The 15,418-nt window shown below is 32.7% G+C and overlaps 1 protein-coding gene across 1 annotated transcript; it reads left to right on the plus strand.

Annotated features, from left to right (window-relative positions):
* The first annotated feature begins 774 nt into the window (after positions 1-774).
* Rpt5 (26S proteasome regulatory subunit Rpt5) lies at positions 775-4,045 on the plus strand. The gene is made up of 2 exons (XM_023156540.2): positions 775-1,526; positions 3,351-4,045. The coding sequence occupies exons 1-2, from the start codon at positions 896-898 to the stop codon at positions 4,004-4,006; spliced, it is 1,287 nt and encodes a 428-aa protein (XP_023012308.1). The 5' UTR covers positions 775-895; the 3' UTR covers positions 4,007-4,045.
* Positions 4,046-15,418: the final 11,373 nt, after the last annotated feature.

Genomic DNA, 15,418 nt, shown 5'->3' on the forward strand with positions numbered 1-15,418 from the left:
GAAGAAAAATTGTCATTTTCCGAAAAATTACCTCTATATGATGAAATATTTTTGTGAAATGAGTTTCCTTTATCAAAAACGTTTATTTATTTGCCAATGACGAACAAATTAGTTGTGTGTAAACGTATGGGAATAAATGACCTTGAATTTTTAGGGTAGGAGTTTGATCCTACGTTTATCGTCACACCTTTGTATATAAGGTTAGTCTATATACAAAGGTCACACTATTCCATAAATATATACTATATGTCAAAATTAACAATCCTTATTGATATAAAAAACATATTTCATAGTAGCCGTACAGATTTTTCAACACTTTTTTACCTTTGCCGAAAATGAAAATTTTGCCTATTTTCCTGTGGATTTTTTTTGTATGGCTCTCACTAAGGAAACATTCTAATCGTATTTAGAATCTAAATATGAAAACAGAACAAGAACTCTTGGGAAAATACTTTCTCATTTTTGTTATTAATTCTTCAAATATTTCAACGTGACCACTTACCATCGATGGCATAAGGCATAAGTCGATCTTCAGTACTATGGAAATAATACATTTTTAAGAACCATTAAATCGGCCCTTGAAAATTCAGCATGGCCTTGTGATCTCATAAATAGATATTACGTATCGTTAGTATAATCTACTATGGTTTAATCGAACTCGAGTTTCGGTCGAATGTTTATCTGAAGTGCTACCACAGAACTAGTTATAGTTCTGTGAGTGCTACTATTTACTATAAATAGCACTGAACGCAAATCCAGTTTCACTTTTCAGTTCTGTGTCAAATTATTTACGAACTTAGTTCTTTGACAAAAAAATATGACATCGCAAAAATTATTATAGGTTATTCATTGTTAGTTTGTTAAACAGTGGCTAAAGCTAAAACTATTATTTGAAATGTCGTCTACTCTAGAAGATAAAGCTATCTGGGAAGATGGGGAAGAATCATTGGGGGAGGAAGTTCTGAGGATGTCGACTGATGAAATAGTCAGCCGGACGCGTTTACTCGATAATGAAATCAAAATAATGAAGAGCGAAGTAATGAGAATAAACCATGAACTCCAAGCCCAAAACGAAAAAATCAAAGAAAACACTGAAAAGATAAAGGTAAATAAAACGCTACCTTACTTGGTATCTAATGTTATAGAACTGCTAGATGTGGATCCTCAAGAGGAAGAAGAAGACGGGGCAGTTGTAGACTTGGATTCTCAAAGAAAGGGAAAATGTGCCGTTGTAAAAACATCTACTCGTCAAACATATTTTCTACCAGTAATCGGGCTCGTTGATGAAGAAAAGCTCAAACCTGGAGATTTAGTGGGTGTGAACAAAGATTCTTATCTTATCCTAGAAACATTACCAGCGGAGTATGATGCAAGAGTAAAAGCTATGGAAGTTGATGAAAGACCAACTGAACAATACTCAGACATTGGTGGGCTGGACAAACAAATCCAGGAACTTATTGAAGCAGTCGTATTGCCAATGACCCACAAGGATAAATTTGTTAATCTTGGGATTCATCCACCTAAAGGTTAGTATTATTTACTTTCTTTGTCTATTGCTTATTTTGTGTACAAGTGTAAGACCTCTCTAGGAATGTATAGTGTCAAGGTAGATTCATACATCACTCTTAAGTCGTAAGTCGCAGGTAGTGAATAATAAGTTGTTAGAGATGAATCATTGTTTTTTCATGTCAGCATTCATACAGGAATTCTATGTTTTCAGTACTAACAAATATAAAACATTCTAGGTTCCATTCATGAACTTATTCCTAGAGTATTATGACATATGTATGATGATCAAGGTTATGACTTAAAAGCCCTAATGACTTGAAACCACCTCTATGTATCTAATATCACTCTACTGTGGAATTTTTATGAAAAAGTTTACAAAACTTCAGCATATGTTTCAGTATACGTTTTCAATATGAACATAATAAAACACGTGTTACGATTTTGTAAAAATATCTCACTATTTATGTTATTGAATGAGTTAAATATTATTGAGTGTGTTTATGATGGATTTTCTTAAGTATCAATCTATCTGGGCAATTCATTCCGTCACAAAATATTTACTTAGTTCATATTCACACCAAAAAATCAAGAAAACATATTCTTATAAGGTACTAGTACTATATTGCTGTATCGCTGCTGTTCCAATGTTTTGACAGAATCAGAATCAACAAACTTAGGCGTGTGCAGCGTTATAGAACAGTGCTTTCAAAAAATTGTTCTACAGCGCCATCTAGTGGCGAGTTACAGAAAAATTGATAGCCTAAAATCCTTCTCTATCAAAAATTACCTATGCATGTCAAGTTTCATCACGATCGGTTGAGCGATGTAGAAGTTTATCACTTACCAACCAACAAACATCCATTTTTATATATTAGATAAATAAAAAATGTAATGATTTGTTTCCCCTATTATTTAAAAGTCTATATTGTGCGTAGAAGTGTCAAGAGTTTTAGTGAAAATTAAAATACATTTGATTGACTTTTGAACAATTTTGTGACTCAAAAATACTGATTTTTTTTTTCTAACCAATGTTTTTTTATATAGTCCACATTTATAAATTATATAGCAATTGTTAACTAATTTAGAATGAATTTAACGATCAAATATAAGGAATTCGACACATAAAATGAACAAACAGTGGAAATCAACAAATCAGTTTTTTGCCTCTCCTGTAAAATCTGCCAAATATCAGTAACAAGTTATAATGATATAATTGTATAATAATAATGCAACCAATATTAATTGATTTTTTTTAACATAACTTCATCTTCCTTTTTGAAGATGATTACTTGGTGATCGAGGTGTTAAAAATAACGATTTGGTGTTGGGAAAAAACTCCAGTAATATTCATTACTACACCAAAGGTTCCAAACAGTGCATCATAAGTAACTTCATCTGAAGAAGATATTTCAGTGTTTATGAGATAAATCTGTGACAATAATATTCAAATTATGTGAGAAACTTATGGTATAGGATAAAGAAAATAACTGTTGTCTAATTTCTACCAAGTTTTTTCTTTGTTACAAACGGTTTCAGTTTATTAAACCATTCTCAAGTAAATTCTCGAGTTTAATTAACCGAAACCAGTTGTAATAAATAAAAATCTTGGTTGAAATTAGATAAAAGTTATTTTCTTCATACTCTTTTATTATGAATTTCTACAAAATAGATAGGTCATAAATCAAACAAGGAACTTGAGGGATGGTCAAACCTAATTCCCATTTTGTATTGGCGTAAAATGTTTAATACTCCTATTGATGAAAAAATGAAATAGTATTTCATGTTTATCATTGAACTTTCAAAATTGTTATTCATTTATCAACAAAGTTTGTAAATTTCAGGAGTCTTGTTATATGGACCCCCAGGAACTGGAAAAACTTTGTTGGCTAGAGCATGTGCTGCTCAGACAAAATCAACATTTTTGAAACTAGCTGGACCTCAATTAGTTCAGATGTTCATAGGAGATGGTGCTAAACTTGTAAGAGATGCTTTTGCGTTAGCCAAGGAAAAGGCACCAGCTATAATTTTCATCGATGAATTGGATGCTATTGGTACGAAACGTTTTGATTCTGAGAAGGCTGGTGATCGTGAAGTACAACGTACAATGTTGGAGCTTTTGAATCAGTTGGATGGTTTTAGTTCAACAGCTGATATAAAAGTAATTGCAGCTACCAATCGAGTTGATATCTTAGATCCTGCTTTACTTCGATCAGGTCGGTTAGATCGTAAAATAGAATTTCCTCATCCAAATGAAGAAGCTAGAGCAAGAATAATGCAAATTCACTCAAGAAAAATGACTGTTAACCCAGATGTAAACTTTGAAGAATTGGCTAGATCCACTGATGACTTCAACGGTGCTCAGTGTAAAGCAGTTTGTGTTGAAGCAGGTATGATAGCTTTGAGAAGAAATGCCACTGCTGTTACCCATGAAGATTATATGGATGCTATTATGGAAGTTCAAGCCAAGAAAAAAGCGAATCTTAATTATTATGCTTAATTTCCAGCATACAGAAAATAAATTATGTGTTTGATAAAATTGATATCTTCATTTTCAAATACCAACATATATTTTATTGCAATGAATTCAATTTTTAATGACATCATAACATTGCATTTGCAAAAGATAAAAGTTTTACAAACAATATATATGCATATGCCTTGTGACAAAAAATAAAAATGATACACATCATATGAATACTTTCATTTAAATTAATTAAAACATAGATAAATTATCATTTGATGAAAAACTGTTTAAATTATCTAGACAATATTTTTTACTCATTATTTCACTAATTTCATCAAGTAAGTGTGAAAGTATGTTTTAATTTTCTTTTCATTTCCATCCTATTAATAATTTATACATCAATGACTTACCTGCGGTGGTGCCAGACACTGAGGTGATCCTCTTTGCTGATGATACAACATTGATTGAAACAAATCTCTCCATAACTAATTTAAAGGAAAAAATCATAGAGGCACAGTTGAAGGTTGATGATTGGTTCAACTGTAACAGGCTTCGCTTAAATGACTCTAAAAGTAACTATATTGTTTTCTCTCTTAGAAATCATCACATGGAGTTGAAGTCAAATGTGATATTTCTAGGAGTAATGCTTGACTCATCTTTAACATGGAAATCTCACGTTGATTATTTAGCGAAAAAACTATGCAAGGTAACTTATCTCCTAAAAAATTTGGCCAAAATTGTTAGCAATGAAGTGCTATTAAAGGCTTACTATGCTTTATTTCAGTCACTAGTTCTGTATGCATTTCTTTGTTGGGGTCACTCGGCACATACTGAAAGAATTTTTGGCATCCAGAGACGAGCTATTCGATATATGTTCTCTCTTACTTATAGGGAGGATATTAGAGAAAAAATTATAAAATTTGGTATCTTAACTATACTGTCACTATACATTTATGAATGCATTAAGTTTATAAAAATCAATATAAAAACTTATGACTATGTATCCACTACTCATTTACATAATACCCGACAAAAAAATAATTTAGTTCTACAGTATCATAGGTTGTCTAAAATCAGAAATTATAAAAATTATTATGGTCCAATATTCTTCAACAAAATTCCTGAAGCTCTATGCTGTACCCCTACTAAAAGTTTCCTACAAATAATAAAAAAAAATACTTATCAAAAAAGCGTATTATAGCATTGAAGAATTCCTGTCTGATGATGTGGTCTCTTCTTTGCCGATGTTGCAGTGAAACACAGGTAGAGCACAAATATTTTATAACTATCTTTAAGTTTAAACCTTTCATATTATGTAGATGTGATTATAACCATGACTTACCTATTTTACTAGGATATTCCCCCCTGACTTGTGTAGACATGAAGAGTGTAAAGCATCAATAAAATTTCTTTCTTTCTATAGGATTTCAGTAAGTTGGGTATTTTTAGTGGCGAAAACACGAGATGGATCTATATTTTTTTTGTTACTTCAATGAATGGATGTTAGGTTAGGTTAAGTCCAAAGCGAGTGGGTCTATTCGACCCCCATCCGCAACCCGGAAGGGTTTATTGTGGCTCACACAAGTGAATGTTCGGGTCGTTTAAGCGACCCAATTTCAGCAGTCGGCTCTCTAGAGAGAATTTTGTGAATTCTTGTGCCGCGAGGTAAATCAGAGATACTCTTACAGAATCTCCACCACGACTCTCATTTTGCCACTCTAATTTTCTTGTTGTATGTCGTTAGAGTAGTTTTATAAGGCTCCCAGTTACCTGACTCTGTAGCTCGATTGAATAATCGTCGAACTTCTTTCCTTTGTTTTTCCAGGCTTTTGTTCCACCAAGAAGAGTTATGGTTATCTCTTTTAATCCTCAGTGGACAGTTCTCATGATAGGATGAGATCACTGCTTCGCGAAATTGCTCCGCTACTGTATACATATCATTACTACTGTAGGTATATCCTTCTGTGGGAATTCTATATTTATTTGGAAATTGACTCGTACAATTTGTATCATTGAACAATGTATTTTTGCCAATAAATATTATTTGCCAATTTACTGTGAATAGTAATGAATCCGTCCTCGAAGTACGATTGGAGGGTGTTTTTATACCTACTCCAATCAGTACATTTTGAGTCACGATATTACACTACTGGTCTTAGACCTGTTTCAATATTGAAAATAATATATCTATGGTCTGAACAGGAAGATTCAGTAGATGCAGTCCAATGTTGTATCTTGTTGCTCAGAGAATGTGAGCTGATGGTTAAGTCTAATACTTCTTGCCTATTACTAGTGACAAAAGTTGGTTCCGAGCCCTCATTAATTACTGACGGCCCTTCCCCTAGTATATAATCAAAGAGTAACTCACCTCTATGGTTTATATTCGTGCTGCCCCAGCTGTATGGAGTGAATTGGCGTCACATCCCATTATGATTTGAAATTTGTTCCATTTGCTGTAGTCGATAAGTCGTCTAACACTAGAGGAGGTACGGTATCAGAATCTCCCGGCTAACACCACGCTAACCCACAGGCATTCCAGCAGCAGGAAATTATTGGAGTAGATCACACACAGACCGATACCGAGGTATTATCTCTAATTGGTGCAGGAAAGATTCGACCCAGACAGCAAACTGCCTGGAACTCGATTAATTTAAACGCGGTTCCGATGCATATGAAACCTTTGTCTAAGAGAAAGATTGTTAACTAATAACAGCTCAGCTCTATCTCGTAAACAAGGCCCCAAGCGGGGAAGATACATCTCATGTACCAACACCCTAACAGAGATCAAAACGTGTTAGAAGACTTTATCGAGGAGACATACATAATAATAATAATAATATTTATTCGTTCATAACGATCATAACATGATGACATAGAACAAGTCAATAATAAAAATAAAAAATAAATATGATAGATAAAATAAAATAAAATCTAAATACATAGATAGAAAACCCCGTTGATTGAAACAGTCGATTATATGATTGAAACCGTAGGTACATCAAAATTAAATATAATTATGAACTGAGCCACATTTGGTAATTGTGTTGGCATTCTAATCAACCCATGAAGTCATTAACCAATTATACATTACATAGGATCTTTCAAATACTCATCAACAGAGTAATAGGCTTTGTCAATTAAAAGTTGTTTCACATACTGTTTGAATTCTCTCAGCGACATTTCTCTAACATGAGGTGACAATTTATTAAATAATTTGATACCCATATAAAAAGGACTTGATTCGGTCCTGGCCAGTCTGTGAATTGGTATTTCCAATAAAGTTGAATTTCTTGTACTGTATTTGTTTCTATTCAATGGAGCAAACAATTGTCTGTCTGATTTTACAAAAATCAGTATCTGGTAAATATAAATGCAAGATAAGGTGAAAATTTTAGGATTTTGAATAGTTCTTTACAGCTCGTGCGTCTACTTACTCTTTGAATATTTCTGACAGCTCTCTTTTGTAAAATAAACACCCTTTGCGCTTCACTAGATAAACCTCAAGCTGATATGCTATATGAGATTAAAGAGTGAACATGTGCATGATAAAACATAAGTAATACAGATTTGTCCACAATTTTATTAAGTTGATACAGGCAATAGCACATTGGTGATATTTTTTTGCACATTTCATGAATGTGATGATTCCACTTACAATCTTCTGAGAGGTTAAGTCCCAAGAATTTAACTGATGTTACTTGTTTTAACGAACCATTTGATGCTTTTAAAAGTAAGCTGTGATCATACCCTTTTGGTGCATAACTAAATCTTACAAAAGAGGATTTTTTATCATTGCAAACTAATTTATTTTTGGAGAACCAATCCTGTGCTTTCAATATTTCTATATGAGCAGAGTCAACTGTAGCGGAGACGTTTGGTCCATTTACCAGTAAGGTTGTATCATCTGCATACATTACAACATCACCTGCAAAATCATTGACATATATTATATAAAGCAATGGTCCCAGAATAGAACCTTGTGGCACTCCCATGGTATAATTACGGTGAATAGACTTATAAGACATATAAGAAAATAAATATTTCGAAACTGATGATGAATTTCCTGCACTGATTAGAGGTAATACCTTGAAACCGGTCTGTAGGTGATCTTGAATAATTCCAACATGGTCCCGCTGTTGGATGAGCGAGAAACATCTGCGAGATTAACCTCTGTGAGGTATTTTGCATAAATGTCTGTCGGATATAATTCAGTAGTCGGGGAGGTAGTTTGTTTACTGGCAGGCATTGACCAGAACCTACTATTTAGGAAGTTGGGAGGAAGTTGTCTAATAACTGAATATTATTCTGATTAATAAGTTGATTCAAATAAGAATATATTTAATATATTATTTTCATCACCATTTTTATAATATAGAATAACTTTATTTTCAACTTTTCAGGAAATATACAAAACAAAAATTCACAAAAAACTATATATCAATTATGTTTATAGTTAATGTACAAAATTCATCTGTGTATGGACGAAGAACAGTTTTTTTGTGAATATTTGAGATAAATGTTACTATTTACCTGATACTATCTGCAAGCACCAACTCAGATAACCCCACAAAATCAGCATGGCAGGTCATATCGGAACTCTCAAACAAAGTAAAGGTTCACAATAACATATCAATAAGGAATGAAAACGCCGAATGGATTGAAGATAGATCCAACTTTAGTTGTGAATAGCTTCAATAATTTTTTCAGAAATGCCCCATTAAATATTATTAAAAAAACGCAGAATTCCACAAACTTGTTCAATCCACTAGAAAAATATACTCATTCAAATAAGTTCTCACTGCTACCTTATAATCAAGATGAATTATACAAGCTATTATGGTCAAAATTAAAAAACACCTACTGCATCTGGATATGATGAAGTTCCAGGGTTTCTATTGAGAAAAATTTTAGGCTCTAAATATTTCATACTGTACAGGAATTTTTCCGAATCTTCTTAAAACGGGAAAAGTCATTCCCATATATAAAAAAGGCGATCCAAATATGACAAATTTTCGACCAATCACAGTGCCATCTGTTTTCTCTAAAATCTTTGAATATGCATATTTGAATAGACTGAACGTTTATTTGAATGAGAACAACATTATATCCAAAAACCAATATGGTTTTCAGAATTCAAAGTCAAAAACCGATGCGATTCATTCTTTATATTCTAACGTCTTGAATTCAATTAGCAGGGGCGAGTGCCCTATCGGGGTCTTCTGTGAACTCAGTAAGGCATTCGACTGTGTTGATCACGAAAATCTTTACATAAAACTCCATAATATTGGCATACAAGGAAATGCACTTGACTGGCTGAAAACGTTTGTGTCAACACGGAAGCAATATGTCAGTATCATCAATGATAATAATAATGTGAGAAAGTTATATACATCCAATAATGTGGATATTAATGTAGGTGTCCCACAGGGATCAGTGTTGGGCCCTATACTTTTTTTATTATATGTAAATAATATGGAATCCATATCCACATATGCTCATTTTACACTATATGCAGATGACACATCACTGGTTATATCAGATAAAATAGATCAAAATCTACAAATCAAAGGTAACTTAATCCTGCAGAAATTAAACACCTGGTTCAAGGAAAATTCCCTACATTTGATTAATCAAAAAACACGTTTGATAAGATTTCATGCTAGACAAAAAGAAATAGCCAGATTCAACTTGCAAATTGAAGATGATGAAAATTCTCCGTGCTCTACGGTGAAATTTTTAGGTGTACACTTGGATGAATTTCTCAGCTGGAAAACTCATTGTGGAATAGTTATATCAAAATTGAACTCCATGAATTATCTTCTGAGAAACCTTCGTAATATTTTAGACCAGAAACAGTTGATTATGCTGTATCATGCTCAAGTTGAATCGCGTCTTCGGTATGGTATTACTTTCTGGGGAGCTTCCTCTTCATGTAAAGATGTTTTTGTCGCCCAGAAAAAGATTATAAGATGTATAGCAGGAGTCTCAAGAAATACAAGCTGTAAAAGCATTTTTTTAAATTTTGAAATACTAACATTGCCATGCCTGTATATATTCGAATTATGTGTTTTTATATATGATAACCGTAACCATAAGAAATGAAAATGTGCATTCTATTGATACCAGGTACGAGACAGACTCTCATATGCCATATTGTAAAAATGCACTGACTTACAATTCCCCCAATGTAATAGGGCTCAGATTATTTAATCTGTTACCACTTGAACTGAAAAACTCTAGTACTATCCACAGCTTCAAAATTACACTTAAGTCTTTTCTACTAGAGAAAACCTATTACTCCCTTCAGGAAATGATTGAATAATAATATGAAAATTTCAATGAATGCATTACTCTTAGTAAATTGTCTTATTTTTAGTTATACTTTTAAGGTTTTTTCTGATTAATCCTACACAATTTACTTTTTTGATTGTCTTACAGGATAATAAAAATTATTATTATTATTATTCATTTCATAGTATAATTTCTTTATGGTTTCTATGATATTGTCATGAATCTTTTTCGTTTATTTATAAACATTTCTAAGTTAAACATTCATACAAGAAAGGACATGCAAATTTCTCAGTTCCGAGCTAAAAAAACTAATTTTTTTGGTAACTAGTTATTGCCCGAGGCTTCGCCCGCGTAGAATTTGATTTGTCACATTAAGTTTCGTGATAGACCATTTCAAATAAATAGTTACAATATTTTTTTATTAACCCAAAACTTCAGGTTTCTTACTTCAAAACTGTCGAAATTCAATACAATCTTTAAACTCCTATTTTTTCCCCTTGGGGCTGGAAATTCCTGATTCCCTTTTTTATGCTTATTTACGCTATACAAAAAAACTACCTGCATATTTCTAGGTTCAGTCGCTTCGGCTTTGCATTAATATAAAACTGTCAGTCAATCAATAGGTACCCACTTATACAATATTGAATAGCATCAGCAAAAATAAAACTGAAAGTATTGGAATGAAATACTTTGGTAACCCTGTTAATCCTATTCCTACTAATATTATAAATGCATAAAGTTTGTGAGGATCGATGAATGTAATAAATTTATTAACGTTTTTTACTTTTTCATGCCTAAACAGCTCAACGGATTCAAATGTAAGTTGGTAGATAGATAGATCATGACCAGAAATGACACATAGGGTAGGTCCCCACGGTAATTTCGGTAAAACAGTAGGGAACAGCTAATATTGTATAAGTGGGTACCTATTGATTGACCGACACTGTTATATTAACGTACAGCCGAAGCTACTAAATATAGAATCTTGAAATATGCAGGTAGGTGCTTTGTATAGCGTAAATAAGCATCAAGAAAGGGAATCAGCAATTTCCACCCCCAAGGGGAAAAAATAGGGGTTCAACGATTGTATTGAATTTCGTCAGTTTTGAAGTTGGAAACCTGAAGTTTTGGGTTGATAAAAAAATATTGTAACTATTTGTTTAAACTGGTCTGTCATGAAACTTATTTTTACTTTAAAAATACAGTAACTAAAAAAATATGCCAACTGCACTAAGTAATGAATAGCTTCGAAAATTAACTGGTTAAATTCATGGAATCCTTTGAAAAACAAAGATTTCATTGTACTTTCACGATTTGTTCTAGGGATGTATAAATTATTCCGATATCTGGTGAATTTCAGTGTTAAGTTTATAAGCCCGTCACAACAATAAGTTGGTGACATGGATAAAAAGCAGCAAAAATTATATTCTCAGACCTGATTATTTTATCGCAAATTCAGATCTGTCACAGTGCCTCCAGATAGGCACTTCATCAAGCTGCTTTTAATAAAAATTCAATTATATTTTAAATGTCACGTCGAATTTATTACTCAGGTAAAAGTAACAAAGATCGTTGAAGTATTTGTCAAGCAGAGTATCAAATCAATGCATCATAACACATACGGTTTCATTTTCTGCAACTTTACTATCTGATGTGATGATGCAATGTGAATACCCCTACTGTCAATATTGCATTGCATAATGCAGGTACTAATGAATGAACCTCATTCACTGTTTTTTGTGGCATTCCTCCATTCTTATTAAATTAAAAATGAATGTACTGACTGCCAAAACCATATGACAGAAAACATGTAATTTGTGTAGTATACTTAATGCATGAAAAATGTATTGACCTTCAATACAATTTTCCACATTAAGAAACTAATGACAATTAATATCACATCTGTTCTGAAAATTCTCATCTTGCGAAAACTACATCAAAATTTACTTAAGAATAGGTGACACGAAATGTTTCTTCACACTTTACCTGAACTGCACCTTTACAGGAAGGGGGCGCAGCCAGATCTCTCACCACCTGAAAAATATGTAGGGCCGCCACTGCATGTTTCTCTATGAATCTAACCACTTGTGATTTTTTCAAAACACAGGACTTATGGCTGTGTATTAGGGCTTGTAAGTGAAGTTGACGGGGTCCTATTCTAGCATCAGCTCTTTTTAATAAATATAAATATGTACATGTTTCAGAATTTCCTTGAAACTTATTAATCGTCGAAAAATGACCAAATGGATTTAGGATGTTGAAATATTGTAAACCGATAATTTTGTTTATAAATATAATGATATTAATATCGACAATAATATATTGACTTTCAAAAGTACATTTTTAATTTTATTTTATTCTGTTTGACTGATTACAGAATTAGACCAACAAAACATGTTAATTTTTTATTGACAGAAAGTGACACATAACAATTCCAAATAAATACTTCATAATTCAATTCGGCGAGATCCACTATAGAATAAAATAATCAATAAATTAACAGCTGTGTGATGGAATCCACAATGCATTCAAATATCACTTTATTGTGAGATTTCCACTAGACAGTTTACAAAACCGCAAACAATCGCAACACGTGTTTCGCTATACAATAGCTTTTCAAACACTATAAAACACTTGAGAAAGCCATTGTATAGTGAAACACATGTTGCGGTTTTGTAAACTGTCTAGTGAAAATTTCACAAAGTGTTATTTGAATATGAAGCTTGTAAGTGAAATATATACATTCCATTAAGTGTGAAAGGCCCGGTTTTGCCGGGTATGCCTACAGACACGTACGCTCTATCAAAATGTGTAATGACAGATATGTTCAAAGGATTTCTGCTCATTTCATTATATTCAGAAAAGGGCATGGAAGGTTTGGACAAAGAAATTTTTTGAGAAAATAAAATACTTTTCCAAATATTATTGTGTGAAATATTTTGTTTGAAGCAGTTTTATTGAACTTCTGCACAGGATAATGCTTACTAAAAATTCAAATATGTCTTCGTCCGAACCTTACAATGCCTATGTAGCTTACAATAAGACACTCAGTTTTCAAAAAAAATAAATTATAAGATCATATTTTGCAAAATTAAATTTATACAAACGCCACTAGTTAGGCAAATTAGTCACATCAGATCATCGCTAGTTGACTGAATTCAGGCGCGATAGAATAATCAGAGATAGTTTGTGGTAGTAGCCACGCCCCACGCCAGCGGCGCGCGAATACATATTTTAACATTTCTTCAATATAATGTAAATGGAATATTCAGAAATTATTGGAAATGAATATTTAGGACTGGATATGTCACAGGAAGTAGTCCAAATTATAATTACGGGTTAGAGCGCATAACGTATATTTAGACAAGCTTTTATTTATACGCTTGTAGGATTAGGTTCACTTGCAGGTAACAAACTAACCAACAATGTTAGAAATCTTGCAAGTTGAATTTGACCCAGTTCTAATCATCCGATTTATTTGAAATTTTGCAAGTGTACATAATCCCGGTGACAATGCATTATGAAATTTTTGTTAACAGAAAAACAAAATGGAGGTTTCATATGGCGAACGAGTTTTGTGATTATAGTCCAATTCGAAAAAAAATTTGGGGTTTTTTGGGTCGGAGATTATGATTCTCATGTCAAAATTGGGAAATTCAACGTGATGGCTCCAGAATGGTGGACGAGTTTTGTGATTATCGCCCGATTTATTCAAAATTGGAATCTGGGGGTTTTCAAGGTAGGCGATTATGATATTTTGAAAAAAAAATGAAGATGGAGGTCGAAATAAACGGAAAAAAATGTTATTTGTAGTTGTCAATAACAAGAGAACTAAAAAGTTAAAAATAAAAATTATAAAAAAAAACATTTTCAAACAAAAGCTTTTATACAAACACATTTATTGTTTGATCTAGGTTATTCTGTGAGTTTTTCATTTTAAACTATATACTCAATTTTTTGTTTAGAATCTAGGAGCAAGGGGTCTGAGAGTCTCGTATTCACTTGCCTTGCATCAAACCGCTGCGCTATCGAGACTGACAGTAAGAGATTGCGAAATTATTGACATATCGTATTGCTGTAGGTCTAGTGACTTCACCTTCCACTGATTTCTATCATTTTGCAAAATACTGGGTGTTCTATAAATGAACGGTAAAATTTATACTTATATAATAGAATATAAGTAGTTTAGGTTGTCAATGTCAATAAGTTATTTCAATGATGAGGTTCCTTACCACACTTTTACTTTAGGGAGGAAAAGTACGACTTTGCTTCCTACAATGAGGTCAGGAAATGTATACTTTCGATAGAGGTAGGAGGAAAACATATTCATTGTCTATTTCTCAGTAAATTTTCTTCCTAATAAAAGTGTGTGTATTACTTGAAACCCAAAGTAAACTGTGTGCAAATACACAAAGAAACAAAAATGCAAAATATTTCTCTTTGTCACAACTTGGGGAGTGTAATAAAGTTTCAATAAAAAAGTTATATCATCAAAACAATTTATTTGCAGTAAAACAATCAATTAAGAAATTATTGAACTTCTAATCTCTGAGTGGCATATTTCTAATTTTTCTAGGATCAACCAGTTCCTTTATTAAATGGTTGTCGAAGAAATTTTGTAAGGGTCCCTGCATTTTACTTTTCCAAAAATTTTCGTCCCTTTCAATTTCCGTAATTTTGATTCCCTTGAAAGACCAAACTCCGAAAATACACTTTTTATATCCAGTTACATGCAACTGGCCTTGTATTTGATAATACCATTTGTGACTCGTATTGACAGCTCCAGTTTTCTTTCTCCAAAACGTTATTTTTCCATTTTCGATTCTTTCTTGCGAAGTAATCGATTTCGCCGAATCACACACGATTACAACGTATTTTACGTACCACCACTGTCGAGTTGCTTCTGTGCCAATATTGTCTTTATGAGCATATGTTGGCTGCCTGCAAGCTCCACCTTTTCCCTTCCTCCCGCCTGACCCTTACACCCCTCAGAAACTGTTCATAAAGGGCCAGACAGTGTTAAACAGAGTGAATACAGTAGTTATGTGGCAATATTATCAATAATCAGTCAAATTCTCAGCAATGATTTAAAATATCTTTAGAAGAGCCATTTTTAATAAGGACATCAAACTGTTTGGCAAATAACAATTCTAA

The sequence above is a fragment of the Leptinotarsa decemlineata genome, unplaced genomic scaffold (genome assembly GCF_025532065.1).
Source record: "Leptinotarsa decemlineata unplaced genomic scaffold, Ldec_3_MD MMD2_P_RNA_scaffold_9, whole genome shotgun sequence".
NCBI classification, from domain to species: domain Eukaryota; kingdom Metazoa; phylum Arthropoda; class Insecta; order Coleoptera; family Chrysomelidae; genus Leptinotarsa; species Leptinotarsa decemlineata.